At 54.4% G+C, this 20,381-nt stretch overlaps 2 protein-coding genes across 4 annotated transcripts in view; one reads left to right on the top strand and one right to left on the bottom strand.

The window, feature by feature from the left end:
• The window catches only part of XPC (XPC complex subunit, DNA damage recognition and repair factor), a 53,346-nt gene extending 50,766 nt beyond the window's left edge, over positions 1-2,580 (top strand). The window contains exons 15-16 of the mRNA XM_047743644.1: positions 472-561; positions 1,672-2,580. Of these exons, the coding sequence (XP_047599600.1) occupies positions 472-561; positions 1,672-1,887 (306 nt within the window). The 3' untranslated portion in view covers positions 1,888-2,580. The remainder of the gene's footprint in view (positions 1-471; positions 562-1,671) is intronic.
• A 100-nt stretch (positions 2,581-2,680) lies between these two features.
• Positions 2,681-20,380, bottom strand: TMEM43 (transmembrane protein 43). 3 transcript variants are annotated; one of them, XM_047743668.1, is made up of 13 exons: positions 20,166-20,379; positions 18,518-18,669; positions 15,959-16,108; positions 15,000-15,134; positions 14,296-14,390; positions 13,526-13,575; positions 13,189-13,258; positions 12,350-12,420; positions 11,435-11,556; positions 11,092-11,166; positions 10,518-10,619; positions 7,810-7,927; positions 4,094-5,717 (listed from the first exon to the last, which is right to left on the bottom strand). In XM_047743668.1, the coding sequence occupies exons 3-13, from the start codon at positions 16,070-16,072 to the stop codon at positions 5,515-5,517; spliced, it is 1,155 nt and encodes a 384-aa protein (XP_047599624.1). In that variant the 5' UTR covers positions 16,073-16,108; positions 18,518-18,669; positions 20,166-20,379; the 3' UTR covers positions 4,094-5,514. The 3 variants fall into 3 exon arrangements, with proteins under 3 accessions (XP_047599634.1, XP_047599624.1, XP_047599615.1); XM_047743678.1 differs by lacking the exons at positions 4,094-5,717; positions 18,518-18,669 and adding an exon at positions 2,681-3,019 and having other exon boundaries at positions 20,166-20,380; XM_047743659.1 differs by lacking the exon at positions 18,518-18,669.
• Between the last annotated feature and the right edge of the window lies 1 nt (position 20,381).

The raw sequence follows: 20,381 nt of genomic DNA, 5'->3' as shown, positions 1-20,381 counted from the left end.
GCCTCACTTGCACTGTGGGTAACATGAGCGATCGCGGGCCCCAAAGCTCTTTCCAGCTCTCAGACTGCAGAGGGCACCCTAGGGAGCCAGCCCTGGATAAACAGGGTCCTGTCTGTACCTCACCATCCAGCATCCCTGTCCACTGTGTACCTGGATCCTGGCTCTGGTGGCTGCCGCACCTGCCATCCACCACTGCCTTTGCTGAAAGGCATTGCCGGTGGTTCAAGCCTCCTCCTTAAAGATATTCAAGTTGCTAACAGTTAAAAAGAGGCTTCTGTTTTGGTGCCTTTTATATGCATCACTTTATAAAATCATGCTCCTTTAAAACAGACATGGCATGGTTGAGAAACTCTTTTAACCAAAGAATCTTATTTTGGATCTTTAGATCTTCAGATGTTCATAGGTTCCATCTAGACACTTTCCCTGAAAGTGACAGTACTTAACATTTTGTGTTCTTTGTTTTGCCTGCAGAAAAGAGAGAAACGGGCCCTCGGGAACTGGAAGCTGCTGGTCAGGGGACTACTCATCAGGGAGAGGCTGAAGCTTCGCTATGGGGACAAGGTCAGTGTGGCTTTTTTGGAAAGAGACAAGCTCATGTGGAAGAGGGGGACTCAGAACCCTGGGCACGGATTCTGCCCAGAGATGCCTTGTGTTTTGTCACCAGAGTTCTGTGTCTCTGAGGCACCTGTGTCCTTAACTTTCCTTGTTGGGAACGGTGTCCCTGGAGTCTGCCTCAGCTGTCCTTCCAGCCCTCAGCCCAACAACCCCCTTTTCCTGCTCCCATCTGCCACAAGCAGGTGCCTGTTGGGGTCTGAGCTCATGCTGAGCCCATCCAGGAAGGGACAGGCACCATGTGTGTCTGTGTTTGACGTGCCCTCCGTAGCCTGGCCGCACTTCCTGTGCCTGTGACTATCCTCCAGGCCTGGGGTTGCTCACTTAAGTCGTGTTTCATGGTACCTGCCCTGGGCTGGGCCAGCCTGTGTGAGGTGGATGTGTCACCCTCAGAAGGTCTCCCAGAGGGGCAGAGGCCCCTCCACATGGTTATGTGGTGAGATCAGTATTGGGTTGGAAATGTGCTCTTGGAACAGCTATAACCACACCCGTTTTCTCCCTGTCTGCAACTCCACATGCTGCCAGTTTGCCTTTAAAACTGGCAAAATATTTTTGTCACGCTCTTCCCTCAAATCCCCTGGGTGACCTCTCACCAGGCTCTGTTGATTTCGTCCACCCACGTGTTCTACCTGCATCCAAACCCTCCATGCCCAGCTCCCCAGCGGGTCCCGGTCAGGGAGTGCCTCCTGGGAGCATTTGGCACAGAAAGCTGGTCCTGTGCAGTTGAAGACGTTAGTGTGCTTTTGTGCAGAAGTGAGGTAAAGAAGTGCAGAGCATCAGTCCTGTGATCGGTTGTACGCTCCCTGAGTGCAGTCCCTGCATAAACATTTTTGTGTTTCCCAGCACTGAGCCCAGAGCAAGTTCTCCAGTCCCTGCTTGCTGGAGTCCCCAGTGTGAGGAACCCCAGCCCCATGTGGTGGCCCTCCCCGCCCTCCCAAAGCCACTGGCTTGGGGGTGGGGGGTTGGGGTGGCTGCTGCTGGGGGCTTGACTGCCCTTTGGCGATGCTCCCTGCCATCTGATGGCTTACTCGAGTTCCACCATTGTCCCTCCCCATCCAGAGAGAGGAGAGAGCTCTCCAAGGACCTGCCGGAGGTGGGCTGTCTTCTGATGAAGAAGAGGGGACCAGCTCTCAAGCAGAAGCATCGAGGATCCTGGCTGCCTCCTGGCCCCAGAACCGAGAGGCTGAAGAAGAACAGAAGCCAAAGTGCACTAAGAAGATCAAAAGGGAGAAGGCGGCTTCGGCCTCCCACCTGTTCCCTTTTGAGAGGCTGTGATGGGAGTGGCCACCTGTTGAACCCCACACCTGCTTTGCGGGACGCGCCGGCCCTGGTGGCTGTGGTATCTCCTCTGAGAAGGCAGAGAAGCAGCGTGTGCTATGGACGAGGGCCGGGGCACAGAGGGATTAAGCTGAGGGGGTGTTGTGGGTCTGGTCTGGCCCCGGGCCTTGTAGGATAGATGTGGGGTAGGGCTTTCAGAGCTGTCCATCTCCGCACCCTATACTTTGAGCTCTGGGACACTTCCCAGGAGACTCCCCCACCACCTCGATGTTGCTCAGCCCGCCTTTGGAAACAGGAGTCCATTTTCTTACAGAAACCACTGGGTGATTTAGAAATGCACCAGTCCTTTCTTCCAGATGAGTTCTTCATCTGTCAGACCCTCATGCTTTTGTCTCTCCTGCAGCTGGTGGAGCCTTTCTCTCTGGGCCATGCCTTTTTCTCTCAGCCAGATGTACTAACACTGCCTAATGCTGCCTCTTCATGGGGTAGGGAAAGCAAGTTGGGAAGTAAGGTTGTCTTCGATTATGGTGGTAGCGGGACCCACCTTTGGAAGTAACATTTCAGGGTGTTAGAAGACTCAAACCAAGAGCTGAAATCAGGAAAGGAAACACACTGAGAGTTAAAGAAATGTGGTGAAAGTGGATTAGTGTCAACCAGATTTTATCCACTGTGGATAAGTTTATAAAAGCATTGTTTATAAACAATAAGCAAAGTTTATAAAATGCATTGTAGATATTCAGGAGAAATAACTTTTGTAACATTTTGAGGAAAAAAATAAAACATTTACCTAAAAAGACAGCTCTGCGTTTTTCTTTCAGATTTATGGTCGGCTAAGAACACCCACATGACAGAGTGATTTGTCACATATGAGACTAAAGACCAGGTTTTGTTCTCAGATCAGGAACTCATCATTTCACACATGGAAATTTTTCTTCCTACGTTCAAGTGAGGAGAGATGTTACTTAACCTTTGACAGGAGCCGTTAAAAATCGGAGCCAGTTCTATCCAGGGGAAACAAACAAAACACTTGGGGTGTGACTCATCTGCAGTGAGAGCTTGGCTGAAGGGCTGGTGTGGAACAACAAACCGGGGTTGCTGTGGAAACCGAAGAGCCTTGCACTTCCGGACCCTAGAAGCAAGCAACCTGTTACTCCGGCTGATGTCTGCTCCTTGGAGGCATTATGGAACCGAACCTCAGGTCTGACAAAGAAGAGGTGGTTTGGGGAAATCCCCTGCTTCAGATCTTGTGGCAAAGAGTACACAAATTGTCAGCTCCAGGGCAGACAGTCAGGAGCTGCCCACTGCTTCTGAACAGGAGGCAAAAAGGGAAAAGGTGCTGTGCCACACGGCAGGCATGTCATGGGCTTGGTGCTGGAGGGAGAACAGTCTCACCGCGATTTTCTAGATGAGGAAGCTGAGAGGCAGGGATCGCAGACTCGCCACTGTCGCACAGCCAGGCTTGGGGCTGGAATTCGGGTCCGTGCCGACCTAAAGCCCCAGGGTGGAGGGGCCCTGTCACATGGTGTCCCACTGTGGCTCCAGCCACCTCTTCTGACACATTCTGAAGTTGGGGGAGGTTTGAGTCCTTTAAATCAATCCAAAAACAAAGTGGGCTTTGGTAGGTAAGGCTTCAAAGTGCTAAAAGTATCGAGCTGCCCTTTTAAGAAAAATAGAAACCTATTTTAACCACTAAAAGCTACTTAGAACTGAATTCTAAAAATTCATTTGGTTCTTAGTTCTGTGGCTGAATTATTTAAGAGAAATTTCAAAAAAGTGATGGCAAGGTCCTATAAAAGCTATTTTAAAATTTATTTTGAATTTTTATCAAAAAATACAAAGATAATACAAATTTCATGATTTCCCAAAGACTTCAAATATTTAACATTCTTTTGCTCTTTAAAAACATGACTGAAATTTGTAGTAATTTAAAATCTGTACCAGAAAAAGTTACACAAACCAAATCCCACAGATAGCTACCACCTAGTCATACTGTTTTCCAGAAGCATCCTTTAAGAGGTTAGAGATTCAGTGACAACTGCAGCAGTGAATACTGTATCAGTTCTTAGATCGAGAGATGTCATCTCCTGGGGACAGCTGTCGGCGTGAAGAATCTCAAGCCACCACAGACCTCGCAGGCTAACGAGATTGTTAGGGTGCTAGTTTTGCGAGTTCCCATCACTTATTCAACCACCAACCAATTAGCGAAAGCAGCCATTCCCAGCCAGGGAGACTAAGTCCAAGTCCAAGTCATAAAAAGATAAAGGGTACATGAAGGATCTTTTAAACCATCAAGGTGACAACATTCTCGATCTTTCAGCGGGGGGTGAGAGGGAACAGGGTGAAGTACACGTAGATTGTACATAGCAGGGAAGCTACGGACGTTCTAGGAGTCCCTCAGCGGCAGGTGCCCAGTGGCTTAAGGGAAAGCCTCACCCCTCTGCCCCCCAGTGAAAGGAATGAGGCCTGAGAGCTGCACAAGCCTCAGGCCTCCAGTTCCTGATTCAAGTTGATGGGGGTCACACTGAGGGAGCCCACTTAGGAAAGCTTCCCACCTTTTCCTTTAATGGTTAGCTAAAAACTCAAAATTCATCTTCAAGGAAATCGGTAGTTTCTGATGCCAGAGGATGAAAGGAAATGCCTTTCCCCGCCTCGTACAAATTCCCATCTCCTCCCAGAATTGAAGCCCTCGGCAAGTGCTGGCTTCAAAAGCATCTTAGAGCCTTCCACTGGCCCCAAGTACTGACAGAGCAAACTTTCTTAAACCAGTAAGTCACACCTCCGTTTCATACATTCCTGTGCCTGAATGAACTTCAATGGACAGATTATAAGGAGTTTTTCTGTAACAGTCTGAATGGCTCATCATTTAAGCAGGGCTTTGTTTGTTTGAATCTGATTTGAAACAATTCCCTTTTCGGGTAGAAGACCCATGTAGCATATAACAAAGGCAAACAACCTTCGGGACCTCTGGAAATCCTACACACAAATAAGTTTCTGGCCAAACCATAAAATACACATCAAGCCCACCAAATGTGTAATTTTCCTCACCATGACCTCAGGGGAAGTCCTCTTTTTTGAGTACCAAGGCGGATTCTGTGCCCAGGCTGGGTGGGGGACGCCCGTGCATGGCGGGGGGAGGGGAGTGTGCTCAGTCTGTCCTGGCACTCGGCCCTGCTCAGGGACAGCGAGAACGCCGGCCCCGTGGGCTCACAGTGGACACCAACTATGACAGAGCCCTGGCACTTGTCTCCAAGGAGAGGGGTGCGGCAAGTGATCGGGCAGCAGTCTGTGCAGTGTTACCACCTCCCAGTCTGCAGATTTCAGCTAAGCGAAACATGTGAACCGGCCACACACAGTCCCAAGAGAAGGGAAGGAAGCAAGGAGACACCTGTGACCCTGCCAGATGGGGACCACCTTCTGCTCCCCAGAGCTGCCCACTGGCAAGCAAAACCGGGGGAACATGTAAACCAGTACCTGACACCTGTGCACATAGCCAAGTGTGGCCCCTCAAGAAGCGGAGCAGGCGCAGAATCCAAAATTGATTTGTGGTCAAGAGGGGCGGGGGGGAGAGGGGGAGGAGCAGGATCCCGAAGCTCACACGGGTGGGGCTGGGCGCCAGGGCCTGATTCACTCCAGCTTCTTGGCCGGTACCCGCGTCCGAGCAACGATGATGGGCACCAGGGCCAGGGAGCCGATGAAGAGGGCCCACAGGGGCCGGTAGAAGAGCCAGCCGGCAGCTACAGTTAGCAGGGTCAGCGATGTGGCCACGCAGAAGGCAAAGGCTTTCAGGCCGATGTTGACCAGGTCTCGGAAGACGGGAAACCAGTCCACTGTGGGGAAGAGAAAGCTGGTGAGACTTCTGAGGCCACCAGGCTCTGCATCACATAAGGTGAGCAGGTCGCTCCTGTCTGTAGACGAGGATGGGCTGACGATGTCCAGTCTGGACAGGCAGGGGTTTGGGGCAGAAGGCGAATAGCCTCCCGTGAGAGCTGGTGGATCCAGAGAAGGTGTGTGCCCCTGGTACCACGCACGGCTCCAGGAGCAGGCAGGTGGAAGTGTCTTGTAGCCTTTAAGACTGTGGATGTCACTCTTAGAAGCCAAGAGAAGACGTCTGGTCGCAATGGTGGCATGTTCCATTTGCCACACTGGCCCAGTATGGTGAAGTCCAGGACCCAGCTAATCCATCTGGACTTACTCTGTCCTTGGCCTGTCTATCCCTCCAGGTTGGCATTCCCTAGCTGATGTCAGTCCGTGGGGGGAATTCCCCCTCAGTTCCAGAAGACCCCCGCAGTCTGTTGCCACTGGGTTTGCAGAGCAAGGCCTGCTGCCCTGCCATGACTACAGGACCCTACAGGCCACTTCTTGGCTCCTCTTGGTCTGTTCCCACCAATACCCCACCATGGCCCTCCTAATAAGCAGAGTTCATGTTTTTGCGCATTGACCATATGTTGGGCACTGTGTGGACCATCTCTTCAAACCCTTGTGCCCGCCTGGGGAGGCTGGTATTATTCTTACCCTCCTTTTACCCACAAGGTCATTGAGGCCCAGGGAGTTCAACTTGCCCAATGTCCTGCAGCTAGAAAGTGCCAGACCCAGGTTTTATTTTTTTTAAAGATTTTTTTTTTTTTTTTTTTTGACAGACAGATCACGAGCAGAGAGGCAGGCAGAGAGAGAGGGGAGGAGGAGGCAGGCTCCCCGCTGAGCAGAGAGCCCAATGCGGGACTCGATCCCAGGACCCTGAGATCATGACCTGAGCTGAAGGCAGAGGCTTTAACCACTGAGCCACCCAGGCGTCCCCAGACCCAGGTTTTAAACCTAAGACTGTCTGAGCCCAGAACCTGAGCTCTTAGCCGTGGTTCTGAGCCTTGAGAGGACAGGGACTTTGTTCTGCTCATTGCATTTCTCTCTGGAGCTTAGAGTGGTGTCCTACACAGCAGGCACTCAATAAGTACTCACTGGCTGAAGAGAACAGTGAATGAGGGCTTCTGCTGCCTTGTAACTTCCCCAGTCACTCCACCTGCACTTCTGACCGACTCTGAGAATGCCTTGGAGGGGAAGTGTCCTTTTTCCTCCTAGCCTGGGAGGTACTGTCACCAGACCTCTTCCCAGCCAGAAAGGGTAAAGAGGGGAGAGGTTTCCGTGCGGCCCTGCACAGGCTGGACACAGTCAGCAGACTCGGTATGGACACACTGGGGTAAAGGCTTGCCTGTGAGTCCCCTGAGATGCCATCCTCCCAGATCAACAGTGTGGGGCCAGCACTTACTCAGTCACCCAGGGCCTCGTCCTACACCAGGCTGGGTCACCTGGCAATTGCTGGGCTCACGGGTGCCAACTCTGGCCAAGTGTGTCGCCCAGCACTCTGCCTTGTGCTCCAACTTGTTGGTTGCCCCAAACTGGGCCCAGGTCTTGGGGTGGGGAGGGAACCACATGGTTTGGGGGGTGTTTCCTATTTGCCAAACATTCACAAAACTCTGCCTACAAGGTGAGGTAACTGAAGCTGAGACAGGAAAGAGCACAGCCCCAGTGTCCTGGAACTCCGATGTAACCGATTCCAGGGCTGGCTCACTGCAGAGGCTGGCTAGCCTGCTCGCTGTGCTTCTTCACTTGTGGAGTAAAGGGCTAAAGGAAGGAGCAGGTGGGCTGAGGACAGATGGCCCTCAGATCCCCAGGGCTAGACCAGCCTCCTAGGAGCTGGCACTCCTCACCCCACCCCTGAAAGCCTTTATCCTTCGTGTCTGTCTTCCTCGGCCCATTCAGCCCAGTGCTGTGGAGCAGGACACAGACATGGACCAGATGCCCGCTCTCGGCCCCGGAGAGCACTGCGGGCTGGAAAGGGCCACGGGCGGTGTGAGCAGCACAGAGGCGGCACACAGGCCCACACGAGGGTGAACAAGATCTCCCCTGACCTGTCTGCACACCTACCCAAGGTGTAGAGGATCCGGGTCATGAGGGTGAGGCCCATAAACATGGCCATCCAGCCGGCAGCCCGCAGGCCCCATGTCTTCATGGAGTTGCTTTTCTGTTCTCTACGAAACACCTCCTGCAGGACAAGGCCGAGGAGAGGTGTCATGTCTCCGGTCTCCCAGGGCCCCCCAGTCTCCCCGGTTGGCAGGGCAGGTGCCAAGGGGTGCATTCCATGCCCACCTAGGAGCCACTGGCCATTTCCAAGCAGACAGGACATAAGGGCACCTCACCTGCCCAGGCCTAAGCGTCTGCCCCGTAGGTGAAGGTTAGAGTCCTTAGCCCATCGCCTCGGCTGGCATGCACCCGGCCCTCCCTCTAACAGCAGTGTGCGTGGTGCTTCACCGCAGATGCTCTTCCTGTGACTCTGACATGCCTCACCTTCCACGTCGCTCCTGCTTCTCCGCGCCTGCAGCTGCCCCCTCCCTCGGGCTGCCCTCTGCACCTCGGCGGCAGCATCAGTCCCATGTCCTCCCTGCCATTGCCCACCCCCCCAGCTTCCAGCTACAGCCCTGGGCTGGGCCTTCCGCTGCCCACATGCTGTCCAACACCGACCCTGCAGCCTCCCTGACACCTGGTCCTCTCTGTCGCATCCCCCTCAGTTGAGTGCTATAGCCACCTCCTGCCTGCACAAGCCACGACTGGGGTGTTTCACGGCTTGTGCCTCCCCGCAGGGACCACCTAAATCCAGGGACCACCTAAATCCTATCAATGCTGTGTCCCCGTTTCCCCAAATCTCTCACCACCGTTATGCTTTCTCACCAGGACCACTCCAAGAGCCTCCTCCCACTGGTCTCCCTGCTTCCGTCACTTTCTCCCCCATGGCCCTCAGCCAAGGCCCTGCTGCCTGTCTGGGACCAGGTAAAGTGTCCACCTCCTGCCCCCGGGCCTTTGCACATGTGCTGGCTCCCCCTGGAGCTGGTTTGCCCACAGTCCTGCCCAGCCAGCTCCCACACTTCTTCCAGTGTTGGCCTGAATGGCATTTCTTTGGAGAAGCCCCCGTCGTTATCTAGGACAATAACAGTTACAGCAGCTAACACTTAGTATCTGCCATCTATCAGTCACTGTCCTCAGTGCTTTCCAGCATTGCTTTACTTAAACCTGAAACTAACTTCACAAGGTAGATATGCTCATCTCCAGTTTACAGATAAGGAAACTGAGCCTCAGAATAAATGGATACGTAATCTTTACAACAACTAAATAAAGTAGGGATCATAATTCTTATTCTCCAAGAAGATAAACAATGGGCCCAAGGTCTTGTAGCCTATGGAAGGCAGAGCGGGGCTTGAACTGGCGCCATGTCTGGGGTCTACACTTGTCCACGCGCAACCCTCCTGCCTCTGGGACTGGAATCTGGGCGTCCTGACTCATGGGGTCTGGGTTCCTCCTCAGGGCCCTCACCACCTCTATGGCTCAGGACCTTCTCTCCCTGCTTGGCAGAGACCCCAGACCCTGTGCCGGAGGCCCAGGGTGGTCAGTGTGGTCCGAGACTTCCCACCTGGGAAGTTTGGAGGCCACTTCTCTCTGGGGGGACAGCGTGGAGACCTGGGCCTCCACTTGCAGGGGGCTGAAGTGCAGAGAGCTGCTGGAGAGAGAGGTGGCCTCAGCAGGGCCTCCTAATTTTAGAAACTCCCTGAGAGCGGCCGATGGAAAGGGTGACTCATGCCCGCCCAAGTGGGAGGTGGCAGCTGCGCCCCAAGGCTGGTAACCGGCTGCCACACCCTGGTCCTGGATAAAGGAAAAGGCCAGGCCCATCACCACCTGGAGCTGGGGGCTAAAGTGAGAAAGACGGCAGTTGAGGGCCTAATAACAGGGTTGGAAGGCCACAGCTACGCCCTATCCCCCCTGCCACTAGCCCTTTCTCTTATGGATTGCAAAGTCCTGCAGTCCTACTCCAGGCAAGCACAGAACTTCCCACCAGTGACACACGGTGTTCACCAACAAGGCAAAACAATTTTTCCATTAAAGAGAAGGGTTTCTGCCTAGAGAAGAGAGGCTAAGTTTTAGGGCCTGCAACAGAACTACCCACGATCAGCGCAAGGACAGGACTCCAGTGACACATGACCCTCCCCAGTTTACAGATGGGGATGGGGTACGGCCCTCACTCCCGTCCAGGACTCTGTGGCCCTAAATCCCCCCACTTTCCTGAAGCTCTGAAAGAATTCCCACACCCCTATGGGGGCCCCTGCCCACGGGGTAGCCCTGCCTCCTCTGGGCAGCACCTGCCAGGGGAACCCTGGTGCTCCTGTTCCTGCCTCAGCGACCGCCTGACCCCCACATGCTGCTGGCTCTGAGTCCACCTTCTTCACTTGTGATGCAGCCAAACTGTCACTCAGAGAGACCTCCACTGACCCCTCTGCTGACCTCCTCTGCCTTCCTCTCCTCCCTTTCACAACACTCAGCACAAGGGTATCCTCCCTCACTGCTTCTTCTGGAGAGTCACCCCCACAGGAGACTAGAAGCCTGAGGAGTAGGAGGGGTGTGCTATGCTCCCTCTTCTCCCCTTCGTGCTGCACACACCGGGAGGCTTACTCCTTCCGTTTGCACGGGCCATGCCCCCCCCCCCCCCCCCCCCCCCGCAGGCACGGACTGAATAACCCCAGGCAGGGATGGGGAGGGAGGGAGCTGCCTTCACTTCCCTCACACAAATGGGAGTCACAGCGACTCACCTCTGCTGAGAAGTCCCCATGGTGCAGGAGAAGCAAGATATCCCCAGACTTGGTGGAGTAGGGGAGTAGCTGGTCACCCCGCTGCCGGGCGATCACGGTGACCTGGACAGAGACCTGAGCGTCAGAGCCTGGCCTGGCCCAGCACCCCTTGCGCTGTGTGCCCCCGGGGCAGCTGGGCTGAGCTGCTTTGTTTCAGGCTCCAGGGAGGACCCCACGCAGGGGAAGGGCTGGGACTTCAGGTGACAGGGTCAGGCACCTGAGATCGAATAGTTATAGGCAAAAACTAGGGGCCGGGGGGAAGAAAAGCTGCACGCAATTGGCAGAACTCTCACCAGCATCACTAGACGGTCCCCGCAAAGCTGCCCGGGAGCAGCCCCGTAACCTGCGGTCCACGGACACCCGCAGACAGCTGTCCAGCTCACGGGCTCTGAAGCCGCTCAGAGGCAGGGCCGCCCGGGTACGGAGGGGAGTGCATGCACGCGTGGCCTAGAGGAGGGGTCCCCCCACTCAGGGCACCGCGCACAGTGGGAGCTGAGAAGGCCCTGCCTGGCTTGGCCCCGGGGAAGCCGGTTACCACATGAGCTGGGCCCAGGTCAGGGTCGTCGCCACTTAGCCCCGCATAGGAGAAGGACACGCGCAGGTCTCCAACCTGGGGGTGGAAAAGAAGTGGGCTGGGGTACGCCAGGAGCAGCCAGCCTGGGCCTGTGTCCATGACCCCATCGAATCCCAAAGCTCACACTGTTGCCCAGGTGCTCCCAGCACCTCGAGGCTTCTCCCCTCCGATCTCGTTTGGCCAAGCAGTTCAACTGAATCGAAATTGTGTCCCAAGCAGGAATGTGTCCCCTGTGTGTTGTCCAAGAGGTGGTACTCCCAGGGCCCTGATCTCCACTGTGTGAGCAGCGGAAGCCCCTACGTACCTCCGGATACTTGGGGTTTTCGCTGTGGTAGAAGTAGTCTCCCCGGCGAATGATGTCCACATGCGGGTCCTCCAGCTTGGACAGGCTCAGCGGTTTGAAGTTGTCCACTTTGTCAATGAGGCCTGGGGAGTGTGCAGCAGTCACAACAGTGGTGTGCAAACAACCTCCCCCCATTGGCACACCCCTTGGCCTGACCTCCTTCCCCACCAGAAGCACCCTTCTCCAACCCCTCCTTCTGTACTGCGGGGGTCCCCTTCAGTCTCTGCCTCCTCCAGGAAGCTTTCCTGTCTGCCCTCCCAGCCAGCAGGAGCCACTGCAGCTCTGGGAACAGCCTGAGCCCTGCACCCCTTCTGCCTCGGATGCCGTTACCTGTCCGTGCCTGGGTCCCCTGCTGCGTGCAGCACCCTTGAGGCTGGGGCTGCCTGGCACAGCAGCCACCAGTGAAGTGACAAGGCAGATGGCAGACAAGCTAGGCCCTGGAGCTTCCTGGTGGAGCGCTGGGACTCCACCCCTCCTCCCCTGCCCTGGCTACTTGGTGCCTACGTGTTTTCTCTCCCACGCCAGGTGCTGCCTTATCCCTGAAGAACCTCTCTTTGGAGTCACTTGGGGGGTGGCTGCCTGCAATGAATTGCTCACCCCTTGGGGGGCGGCCTTGTCTCTATCACTGGCTCTCAGCTTTGTCTGATCAGATCAGGCACCAGCAAGGCCTGGTAGTTACTCTCTGGAAGAGACGGTGTCTTGGAGGAGCCTGGCTGGGGTGGGGCTCTTCTGTACAAGTCCCCCTACTCCTGGGACCTGCCTTCCCTCCGGCAGGCTCATCCTGCACCTGTACCCGCACCGCTCCTGGGAGGCAGCCAAGTAGAAGCACAGGGCCTCTGGGTGCTGCTGGCTCATCTGAAGGGGCTGGAGACTCACCTGCTGAGAGGAAGAATCTGCCAATCTGGACGAAGGGGGCTGTGGCCGTGAACGACTCCACCGCCATAGCGCTGTGGGAGAGAGAAGGCGCTACTGGCAGAGTACGGTGCCAGCTGGGAGCTCTGCGGGTTTCTCTGGGTTATGCCTGGCAGGGTTCCCACCCGGGGGGCTCCTGCAAGTCCAGACCAGCCTAGGCACTTTGTCTTCATCACACCTACCCCCAGGATGCTCCTGTCCTCCTTGCCCGAGTAAAGCACCCTCCTCCTGTCTCCTATGGCCCAGTGCTTCATACCTCCTTGCCTAGGCCCCTACCGGCCTGTCCCTCCCCAGCCACCTATTGTCAGATGGACCTTCTGTGGACTTCACATCCTCCCTTACCCTTCCCAGCCTCAAGGAGCTCTCAACCCCTGTGCCAGGAGGCACAGCCCTGCCCAAGCCACGCTCCAGCGCTAAGACCACCTCACCACCTCCATTTCTCTGACCTAGCCACTCTCTGCCAAAATCCTACAAAGGCCCACGTCAAATTCCATTGCCTCCTGAACACCCTTCTTGATTATCTTCCCACCCACATGACTATTCCCACCCTGGCTTTGGACATGCAAGTTCCTTCAGGCACTCGGACAAGGCCTTTTGTTCTTGACTAGTGTGAGGGGAGCCTGTGTGGGCTCAGGAAGTTGGGTCCTGCCCAGCCCGGGAGTTGGCCTCAGAACCAAGTCCCTGACTTTCATCAGTTCATGAGGCAGAAGGAACTCAATCCCATCACTCAGATGAGGAAGCTGAGGCTGGGGACCTTGAGGAGCAGGCAAGACTGTGCTCAGGCCTAGGCACCCAGCTCTCACCTGGGATTCTTGTGGCCAATCTCCCGGTCGAAATTTCTGCTGTTGACGATTTCTGACCTCCATTCGGTGTCTGTCACAGGGAGAGGGAACAACTCAGAAACATGGTAAGAGCGGCCACATGTCTGAGGCCCACTGGCTCTGTGTCCTTTTATCTAAGCCTGTGGTCACTTCGGTGCTGGAAGGGTGGCTCCTGGAGCCTCACTGGATGGAAGAGCAGGACCCTGAGGACCGGCACCCAGGGTTTCCGATGCCTGGGTCCACGCCTTCCCCACCGCCGTCAGTCTCCACTAAGGGCAGAGACCCCATGTATGCGGGGATGGGGGGTGGCGGTACTCACTGTAGGAGTACCTTGTCTCTGTCTTCACCTGCCCATCTTCAGTGTACTCCCTGCGGGGAAAGCACAGGCAGCCCCAGAGTTAGCCTCTCACCCCAGAAGCATTCCCATCTCTAAACATCTCCAGCTGGAAGCAACTCGGGCCACCAGGTCAAAATTCCTAAATGAGAGCAGACCTTGTCTGGAGCAGCCCGGTAACAGAGTGCTGACTCCCCACCATGCAGTCCTCTCCACCCCCTTGAAGGCCCATGCTGAAGAAAAGAGCTTTCTCATCCTGAGTTGAAATGTGCTTCCACTAGGCCCACACCAAGGGTGGCAGCCCTGCCCTGAGCTCAGAGACCTGGCCGCACCCTCTGTGCCGGACAGCCCCACGGAGGCCCCCCTTCTCCGGCTGCCTTGGCTCCCCTAGCCACCTCCTCACCCCTCACTCACAGTCCATGCTGCTCAGCTCGAAGGGGCCCCTGCCTGCCTAAGGACGCCTGCCCTCAGACTTGTACTAGAACAGACAGGACATAGTTTGAGGCCATCTCTACTCTGGTCTGGGAGAGGACACAGAGCCCACACATAGGAAAGCACTGTCTGCAGCCTGGATCCAGACATGTCTCGAGCCTGGGCATCCCCCGATGGGGTAGTACACAAGTGGGCTAATTCGTCCTCCCTCCTTCTTGGAGCCACTCTCATTAGAAGCATCAAGATCAAAAGCCACCTGTGTTGTATCCCAACACCTGTCACTCCAGTATTCCTGCTTGAGGCTTCAGTCCCTGGCCCCTCACCTGGACTCCTCAGTTTCCACCCACTGGTACATTTCCACATGCCGGCGTAGCTTCACAGCTGGGAGGCGGACCCCGTAGTTTGGATCAGACAAGAGCTTCGAAAAGAATCACACAAGTCAAAAACACAGAACAGAGGCCAAGGCTCCCATGAGCCCAGGATGCCAGAGAAAGAGGGACTGGACAAGAGAAAGGCACAAAGGACAGGGACACAGTGGAGACTACCATGGCTATCTCGGGCGGGAGAGTCGGGTGAGGCTGCCCATCCTAAGTCCTTCACACCCACTGCCCGGGGACTGGGAGCCTCATGGTCCTGGCTTGGTTGGCAAGGTCCAATGGCATGGCGCCAACAACAGTGTACTTAGGGTCCAAACACAAGAGATCCGACAACTGGAGTCCCTTTCAGCCCTGTGCCAGCCACACACGCTGAGCCTAACCGCTAAAGCACCTTGTTGTAAGGCTCTGGCCGTGGGCCAAGCACCGTGCTGAGAGGTGAGAGACCTCTCAGAGAGGAGTTATGCTGTGCATTTTACAGATAAAGATGCTGAGACTCAAGTGATTGGTCCACACAGCTGCTGAGTGATGCGGCCGGGAGTCACACATGTGTGCCCATCTCCAGAGCCCACGTGCTCAAAATCCTCACCCAGACAACATCCAGCCACGTGCCCTGAGCATCTGGTGGGGTCAGCAACCTTTCCCAAACGTACCTTGGATGTCCGCAGGGCCCCAATGATGTGTACCAACCTTCCCTCGTTCTCTGGGGCCACGGTGTGGATACTGTCAGGGGACACCACAAGTGAGAGCCCCTCAGCCAGGGAAGTTGCTGTCTTCAGTGCACGGCCCTGTGAGCAAAAGGGAGTGAGGCCACCTTTCAACTTAGGTGTGGTTCAACAGTTGTGCTCATGGCAGTGTATCCCAGAAGCTTGGGGCCTTGGGAAGCATGGAGACTCATCTCCCCATTTTACAGTTGGAAAACTGAGACCTGGCAAGTGGCACGGTTGGAACTGGCGCCAAAGACTCCTGCTTTCCCAGGCAGCCCTCTTCTTGCTGCATACCCCAACCCCCCTAATTCTCAGCACCACCCCATGCTGGGAACAGCTAGTGCTTTTGTCTGTGTGCCCCCCCTCATCTTACTCTGCCTTTTTCCCTCCACTCCTGAGTCCTTATAGTTTCTATGGGCCCATCTGTACTGCTGCCCAAAACGTGACCCAGGCCTAGCCAATCAGAACATGGGTCCACTGTCCACAGGGATTAGTTCAGAGAGAGGACTGAGACAAGCCGGGACACTAACCCATTTCTCTGCAACTGTTGCTAAGTTGATTTTGGAAGAGATGGGGCTGCTAAGTTAAGAGGCAACAGATGGAAAAATGGAGACTCCTAGGGACCCAACATGAACACCTGGATCCAGCCATGCCTGAACCTGTTGCCACCCCAGGATTTTAGGCATGTGAACCAATCCATTTGTCTTCCTACTTAGGGCAGTTATGAGACAGGTCACAAGAGAAAGAATTCTGATTAATTCAGCACCATCACCCTCCCCCTCCACCCCACTTGTTGTAAAATCTAGGTAGGCCCTATTAGCACATCCAGCCTCTGGATTCATAGCCTTTGCTCTCTGATACTGCAGGGACCCTCACTCTGCACAGAGGGATGCCAGACATTTTACCTCATTGGTGAAAATTAAGTAGAAGGAGAGCAGGAAGGTCATGAGCCCCACAAACATCCCACCCGAGGTCTCGCTGAGCCGTTCCAAGAAGCCTGGCTGGGGGCTGGTTGTCATTTTGACATGTTCTCTCCTGTTAGTCGTACTGGAATACTGAGGAAAAAATATTTTAAGAAATCAAAATGAAAATCAGTTTTTTAAAAAGTAAATTGAATTTTGCTATTTGTGTATACTAGTTTCAATTATATACAGTAAAAATGCACAAATATTAAGCATAAAGTTTGATGGGTTTTGACAAATGCTTATCCCATTTGATGGACACCCAGATCAAGATACGGGACGCTTCTATCATCCCAGAAGTTACCTTGTGCCTCTTTCCTGCCAATACTCCTCTCTTCCCACCTCCTAGTGGTAACAACTCCTTGAGTTTGTATCATTACAGATGAATCTTGCCTCTTGCGGAAGCTAATATAAATGGGGCCATCATACAGCACAACCTCTTTTCTGTCCAGATTCTGAGATGGGTCATCTACAATGCGGTGGTAGCTCATTCCTTTACATGGCCCAGTAGTACTCTGTCTAGGAGCATACCAGCATTTGCTGACTCGGCCACCAGTGGATGGGTATTATGATTGTTTCCAGTTTTTAGCTATTATAAGCAATGCTTCCATGAACATTCCTGTACAAGTCTTTATGAAGACATTTATGTCTTATGAAGACATGCTTTCATTTCCCTTGGGTATTGGGTAATGAGTACCCATGGAGGAGGGAAATTGCTGGATCACAGGGACAATGTGTGTTTTTAAGAAACTGCCAAACTGTTTTACAAAGAGGTTATCAGACATACATTATTAATTCGATTCAACAAACTTGAACAACACTGGAACACTTCAGCTTCCCAAGGGCTGTGCTGGGTCCTGCAGGGGTGAGGGGAGGCTGCAGGGCCACTGAGCTGCAGGCACAAACAGTACTAAGCCATGCTGAGTGTTCAGTGAGGAGCAGGTCCAGTGCCAAATGAGGGACCCCTGCTGGCTGGGGGATCCCAGCAGGTTCTAGGGCTTGAGCAGATGGTGTTGAATACAGATCTCAGAGGCAGACCCTGGAGTACATCCCTAGTAGCATCAGTGGGTCAAGTTTCATCCAGGCAATAACAGAAGTATGGTTTGAAGTGTGGCCATTGTGGACTATCACTGTCAATGGCAGAATTCCAGAGCCACAAGGAGTGGGTTTCAATTCAGGCTCCAGGACCTGGGGTGAGCAATTAACCCCTTTATGCCCTCCATTTCCTCGTCAGTAAAATGGGGATAAAAATCCAGTATACAGGGTTCTGGTAAGAACCAAAGGTCTTAATTATCAGACAGCTCAGTGCCTAGGACATAGGCCATAATGTACGGGTGCAAAGGGTGGGAATGCTATCACCTTTCTCTGCAATGGACAGCAAGACCAGTGCCCTGGCTGGGGGTACGCTGACAAAAGTCACAAAGGTGTAAAGTGGTTCTGAGATGTGTACTCAGAGTGAGCCAAGCCCCTGGCACAGGGGCCCAGAGGAGAGATTCGGGTTAATCTCTGCCTGAATAAGGCTGATGCCATATTCTCTGACTGTCCCCCAATGCCCCCAGCCCAGGCCTGCCAGAGTCCAGATGTCCATTAGATTCAGAAATGGACTTAAATTTCCACACCATTGGGAAACATTAGTAGAGCAGTTCACTGCAGGCAGGTAGGTAACCATCAAACATAATGATGACAGTGGCAACACGCCAGTCTGTCACAGGTCAGGCACAGGAAAGCTATTGCTATCCCATTTCACGGATGAGGAAAACAAGGCTCATCAGTTACGTTATCAGCCCAGATCACTCAGCCTCTAAGAGGGAGAGTTAGGTTTCAAATCTGGATAGACCAGAGGCCATTCTCTGACCACTTTGCTCCAAGCCACATTCCTCATAAGGAGGAGATGAACACTGGGAGCCAGCTGCAGAGAGCGTCAGGAAAAGGAGCCCATTCCGCTATTAGAGCACAGCCCCAAAAGTGGAAGCCAGCAGGCCATGATTTCCTTCTGGGCCTCCCCTCAGCATCCATCTAGGAGCCAATGTCAAAGAGAGGAGCTCATGGAAGGGTTTGGAGGGAAGAAAGAAAGGCTCAGGAAGGTACCTCAGTCTACGGTAGGGGTAGGGTGGGCTGCGACAGGGCACACTCTGCCCACATTCCAAAACAAAATCCCAGTAAACATGGAGGGTCTTGGAATGGAGGACGATGGTGATTTCCTCCACCCATATCTCCCTAATGGACTATTTCCCTAACCTGTGGGAGATCTTCCAGTGCCTCTCTTCTTCCCCTTCAAGGTCATCTTTAAGCCCCTTATCTTGATGTTGGCTCCTTGATATGTGCTGAATATATACATGGGTCCTCAGGGAGCACTCTAGGCTCAGGAGCAAAGAGCAATGAGTGATGGAACAGAAGCTGACACACAGACCCTGAGAATTACTAGCTGTGCAACCCTGCGTTAGTTGCTCTACCTCTCTGATCCAGTTTACTCCCATATAAAATGGCGATGGTTCACAGTACCTCTGTCACAGGGCAGTTCTGTTGTTATACCAATTAAGAAATCCTGTCGCCTCCCTGCTCCATCCCACCAGCTTCAGATCTTTCTTCCTCACCAGGCCTGGTGGCTCCTGTAAGCGTGCACCCAGCTCCTGGGTGACTCAGCAAAGGTTTGGCTGCAGAAGATACCCACATTCATACACATTCCTTGGCAAAGGGCACGTGCCAGTATACCCAAGACAGTCTGTGCCCACCAGGGCCATCTGTGTCAGACTGTGAATATAGTTTTTTTTTTCATGTATTAAGCTCCCTCTATGCACCAGGCACTGTAGGAAGCACAGACTAATTCCCTTAAACTTCACACTAATAGATCCCACGAAGAAACACAAACCCAGAGTGATTAGGGGCACACCGCTTCTGACAGGAAGAAACTGGATTTGCCCCCGGGTCTGCCTGACTCCAAAGCCTGCTGTCTTCAGTATTTTTCTGTGAAGTAGCTGGCCAAGCCAGCCCTGAGGCCCTGGGCAAGTGCCTTCACCTGCTGGGGGAAATTCTCCATCTGTAGAACATGGTTTGGGGGCAGGCTGGTCTCTGGGCTGTCCTCTCCCCTGGCAGACCCTGGGTCCCGGACTACCTCTGAAATTTTTCCAGGGGCAGCATTCGCAGTTTCTAGGTCTCTCAGACAACTCCAATTGAGGCGGAGCACACTAGGGCTGTCAGTGATACAAACCCTCCTCTCCAGGGGTATAGGGGGCAGAGAGGGATCTTGGGGACAGAGGAGGGGCTGGAAGGAGGGTGTAACAGGCAGGGGAGAGCAGCTAGGACACTCCAGCAAAGCAGGAGGGAGGGAGTGTCCTGGGGCTGGCAGGGCACCAGGGCTGGCTCCAGAAGCACTTTCACACAGGAGCGGAGTGGTGAGTCACCAGACTCTCCCACACCCAGCACCGCGGTGGGAGGTGCTGCTCGGTTTGTTGAATGAATGTTGGGCTTAAATCTTAAATCGAAAGGTTCCTGAGAGGGGTAGGCTGCAGGGAGAAACGGCCCACAGGCTTTTGAAAGGAAGCACCTGCAGCCATGACGTCTCTAACCAAATACACCAGGAAGACAAGGGGCTGGGCAGAGGGAAATGCTCCCTCTCACAGTCATCCTAACTCCTCCGCTCTCAATCTCGCCCGCACCCCTTTGCAGCATCACAGCCTCGGTTTACACGCTTCCCCAGGGCGGGGAACTCCCTGCCAGCCCGCACAACCCAGTCTGTCAGTTGATGAATAAGCTCCACCTGAGCGGTATTGGCTTCCCCACCCTTCCCGCGGACCTGCTCCTTCGGAGGTCGCGTCCAGTTCTCACAGCCCATAAAGGAGAAGGCCAAGGGCCCGGGTGGGAGCTGAGAATGAAAGGAGGGGCTGCGAGAAGGGGCCCTAGCACAAGGAGATCCCATTGCCGGGAACAATACTGAGTCTCCCTCCCCGAAAACGTGCGGTCCGACAAGAAGGTCCGGACAGACCTAGAGAGGTGAACGGACGTATTAGCTGCCGGAAACCCGGAACAAGGGCATGTAGAGGGAGATTGGGCCGGCCGCACAGACAAGGGTCAGGCAGACAAGACGGACCCAGGCGGCCCCTTCGGGGAGATGGGAAAATGGGTGGGGTCCAGCAGACCAGGAGACACTCACGTTCGCGGCCATGGTGGGACCCGGCTGGGTGCTCACCCACGCTGTGCTCGGCTACGGAACGGGTTCACCGCCTGAGTGCAAAGCCCAGAGGCCTCTCGCCCGACAAAGAGCTGCGAAAATCCGCGCGAAGCCTGGAATCAGAGAGGACGTGCAAAAGTTACAGCCCCGAGAGCCACAGCTTTCCTGCTCATGCGCGCCGCAGGGCCTCCTGGAAAA

This window comes from Lutra lutra, chromosome 1 (genome assembly GCF_902655055.1).
Source record: "Lutra lutra chromosome 1, mLutLut1.2, whole genome shotgun sequence".
NCBI classification, from domain to species: Eukaryota; Metazoa; Chordata; class Mammalia; order Carnivora; family Mustelidae; genus Lutra; species Lutra lutra.
This window is presented reverse-complemented; position numbering and strand designations above follow the sequence as displayed.

Excerpts from the sequence above, each read along its gene's own strand:
- TMEM43 (XM_047743659.1), bottom strand. Across the intron at positions 11,557-12,349 it reads CAGATTCTTCCTCTCAGCAG|GCCTCATTGACAAAGTGGAC; the intron begins GTGAGTCTCCAG and ends CACACTCCCCAG. Across the intron at positions 11,167-11,434 it reads AAAACCCCAAGTATCCGGAG|GTTGGAGACCTGCGCGTGTC; the intron begins GTACGTAGGGGC and ends TTCCACCCCCAG.